This window comes from Pocillopora verrucosa, chromosome 8 (assembly GCF_036669915.1).
Source record: "Pocillopora verrucosa isolate sample1 chromosome 8, ASM3666991v2, whole genome shotgun sequence".
Lineage (NCBI taxonomy): Eukaryota > Metazoa > Cnidaria > Anthozoa > Scleractinia > Pocilloporidae > Pocillopora > Pocillopora verrucosa.
The window spans coordinates 14,230,172-14,252,921 of record NC_089319.1 but is presented as its reverse complement, the minus strand read 5'-3'; the positions used below and the strand labels follow the sequence as shown (position 1 = coordinate 14,252,921).

The 22,750-nt window shown below is 38.4% G+C and overlaps 1 protein-coding gene and 1 pseudogene across 5 annotated transcripts in view; one reads left to right on the top strand and one right to left on the bottom strand.

Annotated features, from left to right (window-relative positions):
- LOC131798585 (probable tRNA (uracil-O(2)-)-methyltransferase) overlaps window positions 1–22,750 on the top strand; it is a 39,080-nt gene that overhangs the window by 3,160 nt on the left and 13,170 nt on the right. For 4 of the 5 annotated variants that reach the window (XR_010718518.1, XM_059116248.2, XM_059116250.2 and 1 more), the window contains exons 3-6: window positions 3,272–3,503; window positions 8,317–8,385; window positions 16,586–16,693; window positions 17,537–17,608. Coding sequence is in view for 4 of the 5 variants with exons in the window: in XM_059116248.2 (XP_058972231.2) it covers window positions 3,272–3,503; window positions 8,317–8,385; window positions 16,586–16,693; window positions 17,537–17,608 (481 nt within the window). In the remaining variant the exon portion in view is untranslated. The remainder of the gene's footprint in view (window positions 1–3,271; window positions 3,504–8,316; window positions 8,386–16,585; window positions 16,694–17,536; window positions 17,609–22,750) is intronic. The other variant, XM_059116249.2, reaches the window with a different exon arrangement.
- On the bottom strand, window positions 12,901–14,047 carry LOC136282813 (uncharacterized; annotated as a pseudogene).

The window sequence follows — 22,750 nt, the reverse complement described above, 5'->3', positions numbered from 1 at the left end:
CATAAAACATTTGAAATAAATTTAAAATGAACTGTAAAACATGACATTTCAACCAACCTTTGGTCATTTTCAAGTGAATAGTAAGAATGTCACAATGAATATACATATATGCATGTAAAAGTTGGCTAATAGAGGACCAAGGGGGGAGCTCATCGTAACTCTGTCTGTTTGTCCATATAAATGGCTGTTAAACAAGAAAAGTTGGTCTTTTGCTGCCACTCTAACAAGATCAACAAGGATCAGCTCATTGGGGTTAAGGTGTTGTGTTTCATCAAATCAATTATCAATGAAAGCCTTATTGGTGAGTAGTTGTATGGTCTCCTCCAAGGGTACATTCATTAACAGGGAAGAAACATCATAGGAGACCAAAATATCTCCACTGTATTTGTCAATTCATGGACCTCATTCATGAACTTGGTCCTCTATTAGCCAACTTTTTTATGTGCAGCATTGAGGATACTTTGAAGCATGAAGGCAAGATGCCCTCATACTGCAAGAGATATGTGGATGACACACTAATTATCATACCAGACACAACATCAGCAGTCAATTTCCTCGAGATTTTAAACTAGTGCTATTCCTCTATTAAGTTTACCATGGAGACAGAAAGTGGCCGCAATAGCATGCTTCTCTTTTTGGGCACCCAGCCACTCAACAAACATAAGTGTTGAGACTTAGGTGTATGTTAAACCCACAAATACTGGCCTCCTGCTGCATTACAAGAGCCATGTAGACAACTGATACAAACACGGGTTGCTATATACTATGGTTGATTGTGCAACTTGGCTTTCATTCAATTGGTGTTACTTCTCCAGGAAGAATGTGATTGACTGAAATGATTGTTTTCTCAACTAAAATAACCTGAAGAACTTCTTAACTCTACTTTTCCATGTTTTATTTTTTATTTGGTTTTTAATTAGCTTCTAATTATTTCTTCTCTTTGTATGCTCCTATTGTCTGTTTACACTGCCGAAAAATTTTACACTTCTTATACGCATAGATATATTCATCATGTCATTTCTACTATTCACTTGAATTTACCGAAGTTTGGTCGAAATGTTGCGTTTTACCATTCATTTTTATTGTCAAATACAATAAATGATTGAATCAATCAGCCAATGGACTTCAATTGTTCCCACCACTTGTGTTTCACATCAGATCATATAAAATTGAAGCAGTTTACAATTGTCCTGGGTTTGTGCCTGAACTGGACTTTTTTCTTGTTCAATGATGCTTAATATAAACCTTAAAGGGAATTTTACATAAGATGAAAGTTTGTGTCTTAAAGTTGAAGATTGATTGAAATAACTCAAGTAAGTCTCGACATGTTTTCAGTCTCACTTTGCATGATCTCTCCAAAAACTCATGTACCCACTGACTTTCCAAAGCATAGTGTGGTTTTGGTTTTTGGCTACAAAATGAATCCTGCTAAGTGTTCACTTAAAGAGACATAAATCACTAAAAATAGACCTTTAATCATAGAAGTGGCTGTGAGCGGACTTGACAAAACCTCGGGCCATTTTGATATACATGTGTGTTGTTGGTATTTGCTCTTTGAGAAACCTTACATGTACTAACTCAGTAACAGACTTAATGGGATAATAACATACATTGCAGTGCACTACTGGCATCAAGCCAGTAACCACAACGCACAAAATGATGCCATTATAGAGGGAATTCCCAGTAAAGGCCAAGCTTACCTCTTGTTAGAATAGAAAGATTGTGAATTCCAGTGCTCATGATTTAAACATTTCTTTTAAGCTTTTCTTTCAATATTTTTGGCGAGATTTTGGTGTGGAAAAGGCATGAGTTGAAGGCCCATCTTGCCAGAGCTTATCACATAGTCAGATTTCCCACTAGCACTGCAGTAGAAGTAAGTGTCTTGTCCAAGAACACAACATAAGACTTGAGTGAGACTTAAGCCTGACCCTTTGATCTAGATTCTTGCATACTTCTTACTGGGGCACTGTATCATGACTGACAGAAGAGCACGAAGAACAAATCATGCAATTTTTAAGTGCCACTGAATATTTGACAGGTCATATGGATGGATGGATGAATTGTGACACAAATCATTTTTCATAGCTTATGATATCATTGTCCATGGAGCCCTTCCTTTGAGAGTCTGTGCAGGTTATGTTTCTTAAAGTGATGATTACAAGCTGGATATTCTGACTTGGTTTCAGCTTTTTTAAGAGTACACTTCCAGAATAAGGCATGTAGACCCTTTTTGGAGTGAGAAGTATGTGAAAGAAATATGGAATGCGTGTGAAAATCCACTGAACTGCTGTCTGTAAATAAATATTACTGCCAAGGCTAATGCCTTTGAGTATGCTTTTGTTTAAGCTGATGGAGTGCACCTTAAAATCCAGCACATACACCTTACACTGTATTCAGGATGATTAATGTATCTTTGCATAAATGACATGACAGCTCACATTTTTCCCTCAATAATCTATAAATGATTTATTCCAAACTATGTTGATACCATGCCCATACTGTGGGATCATTTATGAGGCATCAGAGGTATATTCGTTACAATCATCAATATACAGCCTCAAAGATATATTAAAAATAAAGTAATTAAGATCATCAACTTTCAAATTGAGTAGCAGGGGGACATATAAGAACTCATGTGGGTAAAGGGTCCCTTTAGAGTTCTTCTGAAAATAAACATAATCAAGTTATACTCTGTCTTCTCCTAGAAGGTTAGCAGATGCAAGTTCAGAGGCATCATCTATAAAAGTATCAACTTTCAATTTAGCCAAAAAAAGGAGAAAAAAGCTGATGAAAAAAAAGGGGTTAAGTGCTCTAGCTAGCTGCTTTTAAGTACAGACATTCCTGCAACAGGCTCTCTTGTGTCAAGGCATGCTCTTCTCTCTCCTGAACTCTGTTCTGAGTAACATAACAGAAACCATTGTTAGAAAAGGGGCTGTCCAGGGTACAAGGTCAGGTTAAATTCCTTCATCCACTTTTGTAAATGTTTGCTAATAAAACAGAACAAGGAAATTGTTGAGAAATGAGAAATTAAGAGCTAACTATGGTGGCAGAGTAACTGAGGGTTAGCTCAGAGCCTTAACTGAGGAAGCTCATTGAAGTCTTCCTAGAATCAATGAGGCATCCTGCACTCCTCTGATATTTCCTGCTCCCAGAATTCTATGCTTTAGCAAAGGCAGGCCCACGAGTTTAAACTGAGATACCCACTATTTGTAATCATCATTCATAACCACAGGTCATTCACTAAAATTCAATGTATTGTAATTGACATTAGAGTTTCACTACTACTGATGGACAGTGCAACATTGTCTGAAAATGGAAGGGATGGGATATTATGTCCTACAATTCACTGGCTGAAGGATATCTTACTTCCTAAACTTTGCAAGTGGGCAGGAGAAGCTCAGGGTAGCCAAGTTAGTAGAGGACCATTAAGACTTGTCCCTTTGGATCAATACACAAAGATATATCAACGCCTAAAACAAGACTTTGGAGAAAAGTTTGTAAAGGTTAGTAATTCACTTCACCCTGGTTGTGGTACGTTGTGTAGATGTTCATAAAGGTACATAATTAACTTAACTCTGGTTGTGATTGTGTAGACATTTCCACATCATTAGTGGAAGTCAATATGTTAAAAAAAACCTTATTGATCATAGAAATGTTGTCAACAATGTTAAAAAATTAACAGTGAAACCAAACAGCTGCTCCTTATGGTTTCACCTAAGTTACAATAGCATTGAAATTTTTGCTAGGTTATGCACCAAAAGTTTTTGGAAAATCACTCTTGCATGATCAATAGTTGCCTTTTTGTTTTAGTTGTTGTTGTTGTGATAATTTGTGTTACTGAATGACTTCCACAATGAAATACCAATAAGAAGTGGATGGTTATAGACTCTGTTATCATGAATTGTTATTATCACCCACTTAGTTTTAGTGCTCTTTGCTTTGGCATGGGTAATAATTTCTTTGAGGTCATCTTTCTTCAAGCCTATGAGCCAAAAACCAGCTTTCTTTTACTCAAGACTTTTCTTCCACTTTTTCTTCCATCGTGACAAGTTTTTCTTCAAAAATTTCTTCAAGAACACTGATCCTAAAATGCAGAAATTCATCACCATCCACTTTTCAGAAAGTTGCTATCATTTGCAAGAGCAAAATTTTCTCTGACATGGAAAAGATTGCTGAGCATTTATGTTACATGTTGTGTCATTTTTATTGTTGATAATATTTGTGATGAAAGTTCTTGACCAATGAGCATGCAATAATTTCCACAAATTATTATTATAAAAAGACACTTTTAGGAAGATAACTCTGGCATGTTGTTTGAATTTAGCCAACATGCAACAGTAACACGTCATTTTTCACGAAAGACTTAGGTAAAGTAAGGCAAATGTAGTAGAATCAATACTGGAATTGAAGCAATCAATGACATAACATAACATAACTGTTTAATGCAGTTAAATGCAATTTGATGGAGTTAACAATAAAGAGCATCAACATTCTCTAGTAGTTTTTTTTTTGCATATGTGCATGCATTGGATTTCCTTGTGCTTTTCGATGGGTGCCTGTGTCTCTTTCCTGTGTGGGGGCTCATGGCTGGGTTGCCAGGATTTACCAGCCATGGGAGAAGTCTCCATCTAGGAGCTGGCTACCAATAGTGGAAGCTCTTGGATGTTTCAGGCACCCAACCTCCATTTAGGGACGCAGTTGTTAATTCATCATTCAAATTCAAATGAAAGGTGAAAAGGAGACAAAAGATATTATCTCTTTCAAGTTTGTCTCCTGAAATAATTGAAAATGCAAATTTACTTCTGAATAATATTCACAATAAGACAGTTCAAACATTAGTTAAATGGCATCTGAGTCTGTTCTTGAAAATATTCAGTTTCTGCATCTGCAACATTATTAGGTAAATTATTCCATTCATTGACTATGTTTACAAAGAAAGAATAGTTAAAACTATTTAGCTTTGCAGGAAAAGGTCTAAGTGTATGGTAATGGTTGGCTCTTAACAGTCCAAAGTCATGCGCAAACATAAATACTCAAATGGAAGTAGCCTGTTAAGACCATTAACTGTCTTATAGCACTTGGTAGGGGAAGAAAATAATCTTCTCTGATGTAGAGTTGGCCATTTGGGGAACTTTCATTGCTCTTCATACAACATTTCTCAGCCAATGCTTCTGAGAGCATATCTAAATGTCCTACGTTGGACTTTGTCTAAAATAACAGAGTCCTTTTTGAGGTGTGGAGGCCACACTGGAGAGCAATACTTTAGTATTGGACATTCTAAACTCTTACACAATTTCGACTACAATTTAGGCTTCCTGAGGCCTACCATTCGACTCATAATCTTGTTAATTTCCCTAGGCAAGCAATGCAGAAGACTGAGATCAGTGTCTTTGATAATTTTGGTTAAATAATGGGATATTATATGTCGGAGTACTCCTTTGTAAAAACTAATGCAAAGTATTCATCCATGGATTCAGTGATATTGCTTTCATTTGTTAAAATGTCACCATTATGAAGCTGGAGAATGATTAGATCATTTGTTCCATTATTTTTCAACCTTAAATAATTCCAGAAAAGCTTTTGTTCATTTCTGTCATTGAACAGATTGTTTGCCAATCTATTAAGGTATTCCCAGTGGACCTTGTTGCATTCTTTCTTCAAAAGGTTGCTCGTATTTTTATATAACAGCCATGTATCATCATTATTACTATTCTTGGCTTTCTTTTATAATTGTTTCTTTCTTTGTAAAAGTTTGATTATGTTTGGGGAAATCTATGTGGCTTGGCATTTTTTCTAATTTCTCTGTTTGGGTGGCAGTCATCAACTGCAATGAAAAAGAGGTCCATCCACGCACTCAAACTTTCATTTATGTCATCAGAGAGAAATGCACGATGTCATAGTACAAACAGGGTTTGATGCTACCCTGGTTTAAAGATTTCATGAATGTAACCGAGAAGTTACAATTCTTAGACCCAACATTTCAACACCCCAGTCTAGTGCCTTCATCAGGGGTGATCTAAACACTGCAGGATTCTTAGGTTTCGATTCTCAACACCCTATTTGCCATAAAAAGTCTGTAGCCAAAACTTTACTTAGAAGGGCCGACTGTCTACCATCTTCACTCAATTCAAAGGCTAAGGAGAGGAAATATGTTTCCAATGTCCTAAAGGGGAATGGCTATACAAAAGCTTTTATCCGTAACTGCCAAAAACCATTTACAACTAGTAGCACTTCTCATGAGAGGGAACCAGGGATTGGTTTTGCTGTTATTCCTTACATTCAGGGTATTATGGAACCCATCAAGAGAATTTTGAATAGCCACAACGTTAAAGTTGCTAAAAACCCTTTTCAGACTTTGGGGTATATTTTTGCCAAACCTAAGGATCCTGTTGTGAAAGAACAAGGAATGGACGCTATTTATTCTATTCCATGCAATAACTGTCATAATGAGTATATCAGACAGACCAAACATCAGTTTGGTACACCTTTGAAAGAGCATCAAAAAGTGGCCTACGGTATTTCTTCACCTTTAAGCCAAGTGATTTTTCAGTATTTGACAAAAAAGGTTGGGAGATTTTTTCATAAGAAACGGGATTCAGCTTATAGCCGAGGGTTTGGGATTCAAAAACAGGTACAAATTTAATGTTAATGCGAAATGACCGTTAATTCTGTGACTGCAGCACTCTTTACGTGACATGCTTTAAAATTGACATGACAAGAATGTATTTCTTTCCACCAATCAGATTCTTTGCTTCCCGAGTCTGTTGAAGGTCTCCAACTTTTAGGGTCTTGGCTTATAGCCGAGGTCAGCTTATAGGTGAAGAAATACGGTACTTTTGCAAAAAAGAAAACTCAGCTTTATTGGAGCACACATGCTTAACCAAACATGCAATTGGGTGGGACAAGTCTAAAATTATCACCACTCATCAGTGTTACCACCAGCACCTTTGTTTGGAAGCCTGGCATATTAACTCTGCCCACACTCCTTTAAGTTGTGATGATGGCTGCTTACTTCCTGATGCCTATCTACACCTTGTCAGAAAAAAGGGTAGTTCATTAGTGAGCATATAAAAGGACCTCCTGTTGCAGCATTTAGATCACCCCTGATGAAGGCACTAGACAGGAGTGTTGAAATGTTGGGTCTAAGAATTGTTACTTCTCAGTTACATTCATGAAATCTTTAAACCAGAGTAGCATCAATCCATGTCTGATTGTCCACCTGGCTGCCATGTGAACCTTAATATATGCCATAAAATACATTTGAACAGCTTATTTAAGCATGACCAGTCAGCTTTGTTGAAGTCATAAAATTTTCTTTCAGATAATTTGCATTGTTACAGATGATTATTCATTTTATAAGTTACGATTTTGTGATCGGAAATTGGTTGGCCAACATCCACATTGTAAATGATACGGCTGTTGTTAGTCAACAAAAGGTTAAGGACATTGTTTCCTCTTGTTGGTTACAACACCTATCGAGTTAGGAAGTTGTTAGAAACTACGGTATGTCCCTGAACTGCTTCTAATCGTTTCAGTTGTTAAGAATTAATCTATTCTGCCAATCAATATCTTTAAGATTAAAGTCTTGGACTAAAGTCAATTCTGATTGAGGTGTCTGTAATTCCAAATTCTCTGCAATGCTTACAAACATTTTATGTGGCTTGACAGGGTCTGTAAAACATGCCAAAATTGAAATAATTGTTTTTGAATAGTGGATGTCGAGCGTTAAGAATTCAATTTCTAATTCTTCCAATAAGTGTCATAGATTGCAAATGATCCTGCCACTCATAGCTACCAAGACTCCTTCCCCTTTGCAGTTTTTATTGCATCTGAATACCACAAAATTTGAAGAAAATAGCTCTGTGTATGTCAGTGAATTGTCCAAATTCGTCTCAGTTACTGCAATAATTGAAGTTGTACAGTTGGCTTCTAAGGATTATGATTTATTTATCAGAGATTGAGTGTTATAATAGGCCACGTTCAGCTTCAAGTTGGAGCAAGACTTAACTCCATGTCACCTCCTATAAGCAGCAAAATTATGAGGCTTGGGTGAGTGCTCCAGTAGTACTGACGCCATCTTGTGAAGCAAGTGTGAAGTTGGTGATCAGAATTTATTGAGCACCAAATGCTACTTAATGCTGGTTCCCCAAAACAGGACAAACTAGTATTTGTTTGCAACATATGGATTTTATGATTTCCATTCCTAGAGTCCCACTTTGACTTGAAAGTACATGCTGAAAGTATCAAATTTGATAAAATGTGACATATGATAAAGTACAATTAATTAATGGTAAATATTTATGATTCCTCAAACAGATGTGGCCCGAAAGTACAGATCCCCAGAAATTTGTGTATGAAGATATTGCTATAGCTTCATATTTGCTGGTAAGTACTATAGTTTCTGATAAAAATGAGAATTCTTAAATATACAGTCAGTAATTTTATGGTAATTCTATATACCACTTATTCTTTAACTCCTTTCCTATAGCTGTTGTCTTGAACTCAGTTTTCTGTTAATTGCCAACCCTTTGTGTTGATTTATGATGGTGTAGCCTGTATCAGGTCAGCTCCTAATTTATGGAGATGCTAAAACTAGCCCAGTAAAATATGGCAGGAATTTAGGATGGATAAGTGCTGCTTGCTGGCTCTTCACACACACACACTCACACACACACACACACAGGTGGCTTTTAATCAACAGTTGTGATAGGGAACCTAAATAATATGATGTGTATTTTCCCCCCCCCCCCCATCCCCCAAAAAAACAAACAAACAGTCAAATAGAAAACAAACAAAACAAAACAAACAAAACACTTGTTTTCAGTGCTGGTTTTAGATGGCTACTTTTTGTCTATGCTTTTGTTTTGTTGCTGAATTTGCACCTCTCATCCCAGAAATTACTAATTCTAATGTAGATATATCCTTTGTTGTGAACAACCAGTACACACTAATCTCTCAATCTATGCATGTACCACTCTCTTTTAATTTATAGGAAGGGAGAAAAGTCCTTAAAATGTTCTGAGTGGATTGTCTTAGTTTGTGAGACTGGTGATTCATCCTCCACTTCCTTATAAGATAATACTGTTTCATCTTCACTGAATTCCCTCAGTTTTAAGAGAATGTTGATATATGCCTTGGGGCCCTTGTTATCTGTAGAGATTTCAACTATCATTTAACCTTTTATTGCAAAAGAGTGACTGGGATCTAGCTTCTTCCTACAGCATCACTGCTGAATCCAAAATTAAGGTCATTAAAATAAGGAACATGATTACAAACTGAAGAAGCTTGTAATTGCCAAACAAATCCTCCTAATCACTACTATCTTGCAGGAAACATAAAGATGACAGTGTTGAGAATATGAATAACAGTATTAGGGCAAATAGGGTTTAAGAGACTGCTCCTAAACAACACATAATCCATTGTAATTAAAAAAATTCTTCATCTTCCTAAATTTCAGTTCACTTGACAAAGACTGTGATATCAGAAATTCAAACTGACGGCTTATTGAATATGGATTATGAGGAAGTGACAGTTCTCATAAATTTGGACCCTATAAGTGCTGCCTTTGATAGCACTTAATATGCCATCCTTCTGTATATCATGCAGTAGGATTTTGGAGCCCTTGGTCCTGCATTAAATTGATTTGACTCATTTTTATGTGATCATTAGCAGCATATTTAGATTGGTGGTAAAACTTCCCATAACTCAACTCTTGACCATGGAGTCAGTCAGGATAGTTGTTTGGTTCCAATTTTATTTACACCTTATATCTCCCACCTATTTTTTAATTACTATTTCTCATCATTTCACTTTCATTCATGGATAAACTGATGACATTCAGATCTACATTTCCTTCAGACTTTGCTCTATTCACTCAGAAAGCAACACTGTTCTGTGATCAGAAAGTGCATTTTGTTGAGAAAACTGAGTTATGGCACAGTTTGACAACTTTAGAAGATATCAATTGATTTATTTGTTGTTGATGAGGCCATCTCTAGCCTTTAGAAAGCCTTTGAAACCTTTGGTCCTTGTTTGGTGAAGTAGGGCTTTGTGTGAACTGTACAACATCAGGCAGATCAGGAAACTCTTTTCCATACATGATTATTGTGACTCAGTTTGTGTTAGTCTGCCTTATGGATTGTTTACAGAAAGTTCAGGATTCTTGGGGTGATTTTTCAGATTGCAAAATTTGATCATGTCACTCCTGTTCTTATCAATCTACACTAGCTTATTGTGGATCTCATCCTCTAGTTTAAATGGCACAATTTAAGTTGCTGGTGGTTTAAATTAAACATGTTACCTTCTTTTCGTTTCAAAAGTCAACTGCTCTAAACTTATAAATTGTGCCTCTGTTAATGCTGCTCCTCTCATATGGAAATCCTTTTTTTTATCAATTAAAACTTAGAGCAGTCTTACAGTTCTAAAAAGACAGTTTGGAACATTTATATTAAGGAAGGCTTGTAGTCTATGAGTGGTATTGAATGTGATGTGCTTTTGATTATTTCTCTTATACTAGTAAGGCTATACATATTCTTAATTTGTTAGATAGAGAATAATCTATGGACACAGGTATGGAATTTTCTTTAAGAGTTCAATTTGATGCCAACAATTGAGATATCAATTCAAACACAAGAGAAGAAACTCCATATCTACAAGCAACTGTATATAATTTCGTTGATGACTGTATATGACAGGAGTGGTGCAAACTGACAGTGATTTCAAGTTCACATAGAAAATTTTTACACAGGTATAGTTACAGCCTTTCTTAGGGCTAGAAATCCTTGTAAAAACACTTGTATTATCATTGAGGTATCACAGAAGGAAATTAGTGTTTTCGCTCAAACTGAGAAAGCGTGAAAGCTATGCATGTTAACCCTATAAAAGTATACATTTCCTTAAAGCTTAATGAACACTGATTTCAGACATATGATTTATTTTCATAAATTTTACCAAAGTAAAGAATGGGAGCTTATTCATTGATGCGAAGACATTTTTCAAGATAAGTTTGTTTGACGGCATATTTTAATTGACACGTTTCTTTTTTATTGGAACATGATTCCATATGCTGCTCGTTTTAGGAAAGATTTCTTTTAGTTTTTTGCTTAGTCATTAGTACTACAGTACTAACGGTGTTCACCAGTACTATAGTACTATCAGTACGTATGCTAACTGTGTCACTAGCGTACCAACGTACTAGCGTACTAACTCCACTTCTCCGATGAATGAACTGCGTCGTTATGTACTAGCGTTCGATTAAAGGACTGCATGTCACTAGCGTACCAACGTATTAGCGCACCAGCTACACTTAGGGTTGGATTAAAGAACTGGATGTCTCGTGTGTACCAACGTACTAGCGTACTAACTCCACTTCTGCGACAACCATGACTGACCTGCGTCCTTGTGTACAAGCGCTCGATCAGAGGACCGCATTTCACTAGCGTACCAACGTACTAACGTACTAACTACACTTCTCGAACAAGCACGAATGACTTGTGTACCAACGTACTAGGGTTCGATTAAAGAACTGTATGTCTCTTGTGTACCAACGTACTAGCGTACTAACTCCACTTCTCTGACAACCATGAATGACCTGCGTCCTTGTGTACAAGCGTTCAATCAGAGGACTGCATGTCACTAGCGTACCAATGTACTAACGTACTAACTACACTTCTGGAACAAGCATGAATGACTTGCGTACCAACGTACTAAGGTCGATTAAAGGACTGCATGTCTCTTGTGTACCAACGTACTAACGTACTAACTCCACTTCTCCGACAATCTTGGATGAGCCAGCCAAAAATTTTGTTTTTACCTTTTTTATCTACTTTATTTACTTATTTTCCATTGTAAAATGTCAGCCTGTTAGAGAATCAGTACCTTTTTTAATATCCCAAACTAAGTGAATGTTGGGTTGAGGGCTTGAAATCTTAATCCAACAAAAACTCCACATTCATAGTACAGAAACAGTTTTAGTAATTAAGAGGCCAGGGCTCATGTAGGTTCTTTAGCGGCTGAAAATTTAGTTCAGGCTATTCCAAATTGGGGGTAAAATCACTTAGTTATTGTGACTTGAAATCTTAACTTAAGAGCATTGTGAAGAGTGTCAAAGAAAATTCATGTCATTGTTTCTCGACATAGTGACATCCCTCACTAATGGAGGTGTTTTCTGATAGCAACTTTACATTTTAAGGATCCCTGTCTGTTGCAAAATATTTTAAAGCCAATTTATATGCTTCCAGTCATTATGGGAACGTGTCTAAGTATCGTAAAAAAGGTTGTGATTATTCATCGCGGTGAATAACAATAAAAGCTAAGTTTTTCGTTTGTCTCACGATGTAGTCACATGATGTAGATCGTGACATTTTGACTGCATACTGCTAGTCTTTTTCAGGCAATGAGGTTGACTGGTCATGCATGATCTTATCAAGCATGATGCTCTGCTGTGATTAGTTGGTTTTCAACAGCTCTGATTGGTGCATTTTGATCCTTGCTGTTTCATTCAGTGATTTGCTCCCTTGGCGGTCTGCCGTTGCATGGCTCTCCTGTTGTTGTGTTTTTTGATTGTGGGCATCCACAATCAAAAGACTTCACCCTGACAACGTTAACAGAGACAGTGGAATAGAAATTCTAGAAGCGTGGGTGCCCACGATCAAAAAATACAACAACAGGAGAGCCTAGTGACAGCGGACCACCAAGGGAGCAAATCACTGAATGAAACGGCAAGGATCGAAATGCATCAATCAGAGCTGTTTAAAAACAACTAATCAATCAATCAATCAATCTTTATTCCTCCTAAGATAAAAAGACATATCTTAAGTTACATCAGCAGTTAGGAGTCTGAAAATACACGACATACTGTATAGATATACATAAGACATACTATATGAAACAATAGAAAGATCAAAAATTATATTTAAAGATAAGCCTATTTACAATAACATTCTTAAATCTGTCAGTCTTTATATCTGGGTGATGAGCACTTTTGTTTCTGAGTTGGTACTTTGTTTCTTTCTTCTTTGGAATGATGTTACTAAGTGGGCAATCGCGATCCACTGAACGTACCTTGAAAATCTTATTATTTGCCTTTTCTAAAAGTTCCTGAATGTCTATTCTCTTAGATGTGTATTTGCCTTTAAAGCATCTGTCCATAAAGTTTTGTATGACCATGAGATCTGTGTCCATAGTGCCATAAACAGGCAGACCATAAGTGGAGTTTAGTGAAACTAAGGCACTAAATACGTGGTCTACTTCACCTTGACTGAAACCTTCCTTCCGTAAAGATCTTAATACAAACAGACACTTATTTGCCTAAATCAACTTAGCATATACATGTTTGCTCTATTTACAATTCTCCTGCATTGCCGAATGTTATTAACTTGCGCAATATCCTGAATAAAACCTTTCTTGCGAAAAATAATTTCTTTACATTTCGACAGATTACAAATCATATTACTTTCCTTAGACCAAACCAAAAACCAATCCACCAAATCCGTACATCAGTGGCCATTACTCCAAATGGGAACAATGAGAGTAGAGTTGTCTGCGTATTTAAACAGGGCTGGGTGATTATCTATGCTGACTTCCAGATCATTAATAAAAATACTAAATAAGTACGGACCACTCACACTACCCTGTGTTGTGCCCCTGTTCACACATTTCCACTGTCCCTGAAAACTATTATAAATAATGCACTGTTGACGATTCTCAAGAAAGCTTAAATACCAATTGATTATGAATGGATTTAACGATATATCCTTAAGCTTATAGGACAAAAGTTTATGATTAACACTATTGAACGCTTTACTGAAATCCATGGAAAACAAACGCATGGCTTTACACTTAGGGTCATTTAGATAACTATAGATGGTGTGCTGCATACTGAGGAGTGTGTCAATACTGCTCCCCCTGTCCTGTAGGCAAACTGAGTTGAGCTCAGATGTTGCTCAACAGTGTCCCTCACGTGAATGTTATAAACAGACTTTTAAAATGCACGTGCAATTACAGGGGTGATGTTGATTCCTCTGTAGTCTATCTTTCCCTTGGGAACATCAACCTTGGGGAGGGGTTTCAAGTGAGCTCTTTTCCATGATGAGGGTCAGGTATTGAACCTTGGGGATAAGTTCCCCAGATCTTGCAAATTAAAGGTGTAACAATTTCCGTGTGGTCTCTCCATACCCAGAATGGTATGAGGTCTGATCCAGTGGCAGTTTTCTTCAGGTGCTGCAAACAATTCCATACCTGTCTTTCTGAAATCTCAGGAACTTGAACTCCTCTCTCAAGTTGGGCAGGTGTAGGCTGTTTATACGCACTGTCTCGACAAAATTCAGCAAAATAATCATTCAGCTCAGCCAAAGATTGCATGTACAATGTAACCATGGCCGAGGAACACTAGTGCTGTGACAGGCTATCCATGTGTTTCCACCACTTTCCAGCTCCTACAGGTGCTTGAAGATTTCTCCTGTTCTCACTGATAACTTCACTTATTCTCCTGTTAAATTCCCGAAGCCGATCCCCCCTGTTTTGACCAATCCTGGATTTAGACCTCATCAGGGACTTGAGAGGGGGTGTTACCCACACCGGATCATGCAATGAGATGCAAACTGTTCTGAATGGCATGCACTTATCCACGTGTCTGTGAATAAGAGTTTCCAAGTTATTCACAGCCTCATCCACATCGTTTGTTCCCAAGACACTATCCCAAGTCTCTCCCACAATTTCTAAGTATAACACCTCCTTTCAGTGTTTTCTGCAATCCCAGATGCGAATTTTTTGGCAAACAGGTTCGAGGTTTGATCCCACTGGTAAAATGACCGCCATGTGATCCGTTTTTATTGATATAGAAAATGAAGCACATTTCCCAAATTAGTCTGGTCGATTTGTAAGGACATTATCCAAGTATGCAACACCCTTAGTTGGAAAGTCCTCAAGGAAGTTCCATGCTGTCAATTGACAAAGATCATTTACCTCCAGTTGAGTAGTATCGCTGCCCAAGACAATGGTCAATCCAGGGTGTTGATCTAAAGCATTGTCCACTAAATGAACAAGGTATTGTAGAAAGTCCGAAGGCCTGTATGTTGGCTGGGGCAGGTGGTACACTCCACACACTAATAGTAAGTGTCCTGAGGGTAATTTAAAAGTCAAACATAAAAGTTCATAGAGTTCTGATCTATAGCAATCAATTACGTCCAAGTTACTCCTTGCAAATATAGTGATTCCACCTTTACATCTGCTATCCAGGCCTAACCAGTTCCTATCTTGTCTAAAATATTTTGTAGCTGGGTATGTTAACAATAGTGTCCAGCATTCCTGGCTTAAGATGGGTCTCAGAAACAACACAGATATCAATGTCTTTGTTATTCAAATCTGCCTCCAGTGCCGCAGCAGCTCAAACACGGTTCTTAGTCTTGGCAAGGCTGCAAATATTTGTAGATAAAAATTTAGGTACCATAAATTCTGAGCTGGATTTGTTAGTCGTAGGATCCACTTGTCTAGCAATAGGGACAAGGTTTGCTCTAGCCATGCCATCAACAGGACAGCAGTCGACACTCCAATGACTGATTTCATCCCTCCTATTACAAATCTTGACTGGAATCCTTTGTCAACAGCCTCCTCTAGATCCTCTATATCTTAAGATGCCAAGCAACTTAAAGGATTGAAGCACTGAGGGGCTAACTGAACTTCAGTACTGGCGACAGATATTCAGCAAACAAACTCAGGAGTATGTTGTTTTACTCGTATCGCTCCCTTGCGGGTTCAGTTCATCTAGTTGATCTGTGGTCTCCCTCATAATATCTCCTGGTCCAAGATTACTTTCTACATCCATATAAATCGTTCTATTTAGCAGCAGATCATGACCAGGAACAGCAAATGTGGTCAAGCCATGCTTCATCCATCTTGTCAACATAACCCTAGTCTGACCGAATCCTGACCGAGACAAAATTACTTTTGCTGGAGCCAACCTGCTTGAAACCAATAAAGGTGTGGAAACTCTGTTTCCCTTTCCAAGGAGCGTCATGTACCCTATATTCAAGAAGCTAATCATAGCAGAGCATCATGCTTCATAAGATCACGCATGACCAGTTGACCTCATCACCTGAAGAAGACTACCAGTATGTAGTCAAAGCATCACGAGTCTAAGTATGTTATGAACAAGCAGCTATACAAATCACATCTTTTCTTATCTAGTAAAGCACTTGAAGTTGCTTTTATTACATGCATCATGTGTTAACTTTTGAAATGGCCATGTAAGTGGGTCCTTAACTAATACAAGTGACCTGATTAAGAAATGCATGGGTATGCTCAACAAAGGGAAAAATTGTCGACTACAAATGGTTACTTTTGTGAACATCAAACAAAGTGTTTGGTGTCCATAAATTTTGCTTTCATTACAAGACAAGTAAATGTCTATTCTACCCTTAAACAGCAGAAGCAGCAACAATCTTTATTTGTAGTCTTTCCTGATTAACCTACCAGTAATACATAATTATAATGAACAATAAATAGTTGTAAACTCTTAAGTGATGTGGTTGCTTTGGATAGAGCACCCAACTGACTGTGATATTGATATCATATTAAATTGTGATAGGTCCTTTGGAAGAAGGAGAGATATGAGAAGAATCTTAAGCAGAAACAGAGCTTTGTTGATCTTGGATGTGGAAATGGATTCCTGGTTCACATTCTCAGCAAGGAAGGGGTATGTGTTTTTCTTTTTTTTATTTGTGAAATTTCATCATTAAGCATTTCCTGATAATTAAGCACAGACCCTATGGAATATGATATTTAGCAAAATTGTGCTATTGAAAGGAATTGAACTGGGCAATCACTTTTTTAAGTCTTGAAAGATGCACAAATATTGCAGGAAAGTTAGTTAAAATTAGACAACTAAAGCAATAACTTTAGATTCCTTGGGGATAAGTTGTATAATAAATAGGCTATTTTACATGCAAGGTCATAATAACTGGTGTTTTTAACTAGTGGTTTTGATGGGAAGCATTTGAGTAAGTTTCAAAGCTGCAAGGGGAATAAAACACAAAAAAATGCCTGCTAGGCAGGTTATTCAAATGCAACACCATGTGCAGTTGAAACCCACATTTGCAACTGCCTGTACAATAATAAGAGTGATTAGGTCAGTAATGTCAAAGCAGCTGTTGCTGAAGGTATAAGAAAAGTGTGGATTATGAAACAATTAGATTTTCCAATACTTGTTACAACTCTCATACAGTAATTACCTTTACAGACAAGAAAAGTCGACCTTATTAATGTATTTCAAAAAATAGGATCCACAATTTCCCCCCCCCCTCCCAAAACAAAATCTTAGGCTGTAGTGGCAATAAAGCTCAAGATGATAAAATGCGTTGTCATAGGCTATGCTCAGTCCATAAAAACTAGTTTGATGTATTCATGTGCTATCTTTTACAACATCTTTGAACTAACTAGACTTGATGATTTTAATTTTTAATCGAGATTCACCTTTCACTGGTGGATCCATCTTATTTTTTCTACATTATTGGATCAGTTGAATATTTTTACATTTCAGCATCCAGGAAGTGGTATTGATGTGCGTCGACGTAAAATTTGGGATCTGTATGGTGGAGACACCTCACTCCAGGTTTTTTATTTAAAGTCACTTCAATCAGTGAAAAGTTCTGTTTGACGAGTGCTTAGGCGTGAAACTCAGAGTCACAGAGAATCGATGTGTACTCTTTAATTCTTTAACTTGTGTATACTTAGCTCTGCTACCACAGCATTGAGCACTTCATGCCAAGGTAGACTCTACCCCCACATTCATCTATATATATATATATCTACATAGTACAGGTAAAGTGGGGAGTCAGTGATTCTTTTAGATGGTGGAAGGTTCTTTTGTAATTTACAATGGGGGAGTTGGCATAGTTAACAGTAAGAATGAACATGACAATAGGAACTGACTAGATTTTATCCTGCATAAGAAAAAACAAATGCATGGAGTGGACCAACAAAGATTATAATTTTTGGACTGTGGGAACCAAAATTCCGTTTTCCAGAGAAACCAAATAACTCACTCTACTTTCTCGAATTAAAGGTTTAATCTTCACAAAATGTTGTACACAACTCAAAATCTCCCCTCTCTCAAAACGTCACCAATGTGTATTTTCCACGAGGTACTTAATTTGAACCGAGGCTCACAATTTCAAAACGAGGTTGTCAGTCACGCAACCCCCCAAAAAAAACAGTCACGACACCCTCCCCCCATTTAAGTGTTAATCAGCTTAAATGTTCTTAAACTTCTTGTGAAACAATGTCCTTGATTCTCTCGTTTGCAATCTCCTTGGATCTTCTACTTGGTCTCAATCTTGGTCTGAACACTTCTGCTTCTGGGTTTGGCTGGCAGTCAGGATCCTCTCCTCCAATTTCTAGTTTACATATGAGTTGCAAGGGGTGCTCCACAATGTAACCATTCCCTTGCTTAAGCTTCAATCCTCAGACTGTTCCATCCTTGCCTGTGACCTTTCCTACCACTCATGCAAGCTTCCACAGTGTTCTATTCTTGGTTTCATCTTTAAGCAACACCAGCGCTCCTGTGTTTGGGATTTCAGCAATGTTACTGGTGGGCAGTTGCTGTCTTTCTTCAAGGGCATGCACATACTCCTTCACGAATCTCTTTTAAACATGTTCTTTGTTTTTCTGCAGAAACCTCATTTGTCTGGTTACTTCTTCCTCTCCAATCTTCTCAAGATCCTCCTCTAAGATGGGGTTTGGCCTCCCTCTGAGTAACATGTTTGGGGTGAACACTGGTTGCTCAAATTCCTCTCCCTGATAAAACAATGGCCTGCTGTTCATGCAGATTTCAATGTCTAACAGGACTTCTTGCAACTCTTCATAGCTGAGTAGACTTCAGCCAATCACTTAAGACATACACCTTTTCATAATGCCAATTAGGCACTCAAAGAAGCCTCCCCACCAAGGGGACATCCTCGTCTAGCAGTAAATTCCTTTAAGGCTCTCTGAAATTATGTGGTGGACAGATTGTGACATAGCTTCAAATGGACTGCTCTGATGCTAGCACAAGTGAACAGTGCGATGTATGCCTTTGCTGTACTTGACTTTGTAATCTTATAGTACAGTGGTCCTGCAAAATCTACCCACGTCATGACAAAAGTGTCTGATGGGTTCTGAAAAGTGGCAATCTACACTCCAAGATAGGTAAAGTGGACAATGGCTTCCACCAATAGCATTTGCAAACTGTACAGTCTTGTATCACCTTAGTCAGCACTCTTAACTTGGGAACCCAAAACTTCTCTCGCATGCGACATAAGGTTATTGAGACTCCCCTGTGAATCATCTGCTCACGGAGTTGTTTCACAATAAGGAAGGCTAGCTTGCAACTTCAGGGAAGAAAGATTGGGTTGTAATCCTTCACTCTTCCAAAACATCTTAATATTCCATCCTCATCCTTCTTCAGTGCAACATCTGACTTGACATCCTGAGATGCCTGGGCCTGGTGAAGCCAGTACTTCTCTGCTGCTTGTGTTTCTTCTGTTGTCAATGGTCCCTTCTCTTTCTCTTTCTTCTTGCAGTTGCCAATAAATCATCTCACAATGGCAGTTATCCTCAGAAGCTTCTGATAAGATGCATACTTGTTAAGAAGCTGATCCACAATTGGATTTTTCTTTTCTTCTTTGGCAAGAAGCTGTTTCTCGAACTTAGGCTTCACACTCTCTTTTGCTGTTTCTACGGTTTCTGACACCTCAGGTTGCTGTGGCCATTTTCCCAGACAACTTAGCCAGTCTGGTCCTTTAAACCAAAGCTCTCCCATTTTACAGGGCTCTGTGCTTCTACTTCCGTGGTCTCTGGGATTGTCTTTTGTTGGGACATGGTGCCACTTCAGGTATTGCTTGTCTTGTATCACTTCAGTACGGTTTCGAACAAACTGACCACATCCCATGACCTTTAATCCAGTACAGCACTGCAGTACTATCGACCCAGCAGTGATACTCTTCAACTAGCTGACCTTCCATTACTTCCTTCACATGATTCATCAATTTGCTCAAGGTGTGTGCTGCAATAAGCTCCAACTGTGGGATTGACAGGTGTTTTGGTGCTATTCTTGACTTCACAACAAGCAGGCTCTGGTGAACTGGAGCAACATGATGAAATACAAGTGCATAAATGGCTGCTGAAACTGCTAGCTTTCTTGCATCAGCAAAACCATGAAGGCCAATTCTTCTCACATCTTTACTCACAACACTGTGTGGAACACTTATTGACGGACACTTCTCCATTCCCTTCAGCCAGTTGTTCCAAGATCTTTGTATATCGTCTGGTACCACTTGGTCCCACCTTAGCTTCCTTAAGCAAACCTCACTGTACCGGATCTTTCCCATGATGGTCACTGGTGCTGCAAGTCCCAACAAGTCATAAACACCATTTATGGCTGATAACATCTTTCTCTTGGTAAGGGGACCATCACTCATTGTTCCCAATGGCTTTATGAAATCAACTGAAATTGTGTCTTCTACCTTGTTTCAAGGTACTCCAAGTATCTTTGTTTCTTGGGAATGGGTTCCAACCACTAACTTTGCGTAAGTTGAGCTTGCTTGTGATAGTAGGGTTTCATCATCAATTTGCTGTGGTTCTTCTAATTCTAGAATGTTGCTGTGCCACTTGTGCAGGTGAAACCCTCCTTCTTCCATTATTCACATGGCCTCCTCTTTGAAACTGATCAGCTCTTCCACACAATCACCACCTGATTGAACATCATCCACATGTGTTTTTTAGCAACTCATCAGCAGTACTGAGGTACTTATCAGCATACTGGCTCACATGTTTTTGAATTGTGGCCCCAAGAATATATGGGCTTGGTCCTGACCCAAAAATCACTCTGGTGAAATAATACTGCCTCACTGTTCTTGAGTCGAGGTTCTCATATCAGAGAAGGTGAAGGGCATCTCTATCTCTTGGGTCCACTCTTGGGTGAATATCTCCGGTGATACACAACATCTTCAGACGATTTCGAAGAAGGATGTCAAATAACATGGGATGTAAAGGGGGTCCTACTTCCAAACAGTTGTTCAAGGAAAGTACTTGACAATGTGTCTATGCTGAACAATCATAAACTATCCTCATCTTTGTGGACTCGGCCTGGTCTCAGATCACTAGTTGATGAGGAATATAAAGGATGACCTCCCCCATAGGTGTTTTGGGCACCTCTTCCAAGATTCCTTCTGCTAATTGCTCTGTTGTAACCATATGGTACTCTTTAAGTTGCTGCATCCTCTCTAGTTTCTGTGTTGTACTTCTTAGCCTTCCAATAGTCAGTTGTTTGTTTGAAGGCAGAGGGGGTGATCTGGTTTCCATGGCAACCATGATGAATATGTTCCATCATCCAAATGTTGTAAGTGATCTTTGAAATCTTCATGGAACAACTGCTGCACGTCAGCTTTATCAGTCGGTCCTAGGACCTCCTGCGAACACATCTGCTCAAATTCATGTTGGCTTGAATTTAGGAAGAAATCCTTTTCAGTCTCCGTACTCAACGACGTTAACTTTCCCATGATCACCCAACCCAGCATGGTGTGCTCTGCACCAGGATCAATGTCTGGATCTACTCCTAGGACAGCTGGTTCAGTTGTTTTGATATCTGCAGCACCAAGGATCACATGGACTGGCAAGTTATCTTCCATCACCATTTCTTCACTGAAGTGTAGTCTCTTTATGCAGTAGTTGGCCTTCTTTAACTCCTATATTCTTGGGTTAGGGAGGTGAGTTAACACTGGTTTCTCTGCATTTATGCAACATAGCTCAAGCTCAAAGCCCTCGATGGCATTTGATTCAACGCGGACCTTGTATATCTCAACAAGTTTGTCCACTGTCCCATACATTTGTTCTATGACCCTCCTTTCAGTTTGGTATGGCTTCAGGTTCAGTTCTGTGAGCAAACTTGAGCTGATGTAGGAGCTTCCAGCTCCACTGTCCAACATGATTCGAGCTTGTACTCCTCCAACTTTAGCAATTACAGTTGCATGCAAGGTACACATGTTTTGAGAATCCATTGCACCATAAAACCTGTCAGACCGACCCAATGACTCAGGGGTACCCTTGTGGGTGGGCAGGAGTGTCATCTTCATCTTGTCACATACAGAGGTATGGTGTCTTCCATTACATACCACACCCTCGTCCTTTACATTTGGAAGCCAGATGCCCAGACCTTGTGCAGTTATAACATAACTTGTTTCTTGTTAAATATTCCCATCTACTGGCAATGTCTAAAACCTTAGTAAAGTCACTGCTACGATGACTGTTTAAACCACAGTAAACACAGGGAGGGGGACTTTGCAGCTGCCGTATATTTCTTCCAGCCATTAAGTTTTTCTCTGGTTTCTTTTGGCGATTGTCTCAATTCCCAGGTACAGTGGAGCTTGGAGATTGCAGGCTAGATTCCACCAAGGGCAGGGGGTTTCAGTCTGTGTACTTCCTCAAATTTTCAACTAGCTCCTCAAGTCCCCATTTCTCCCAGTCATAATCTTTTTGGGCCATAGCCTCCCTTATCGGACCCAATTTGTCTATTATGTTGTACACAGAACTCTGGGCACCCTCTAGTTTCTTCATCGTCGCTAAGGTTCAGACTGTCTTAGACAACTTAGTGTAAAAGTTGTGAATCTCTTTGATTTTGTGGGAACTGGTTATGTTTGGCAAGCTTTCTAAGTCCCTAATTAAGGCCTTATAAACCTTAATGTCTTTTCCAAAGGTCATTTCAAGGATTTTCTTAGCT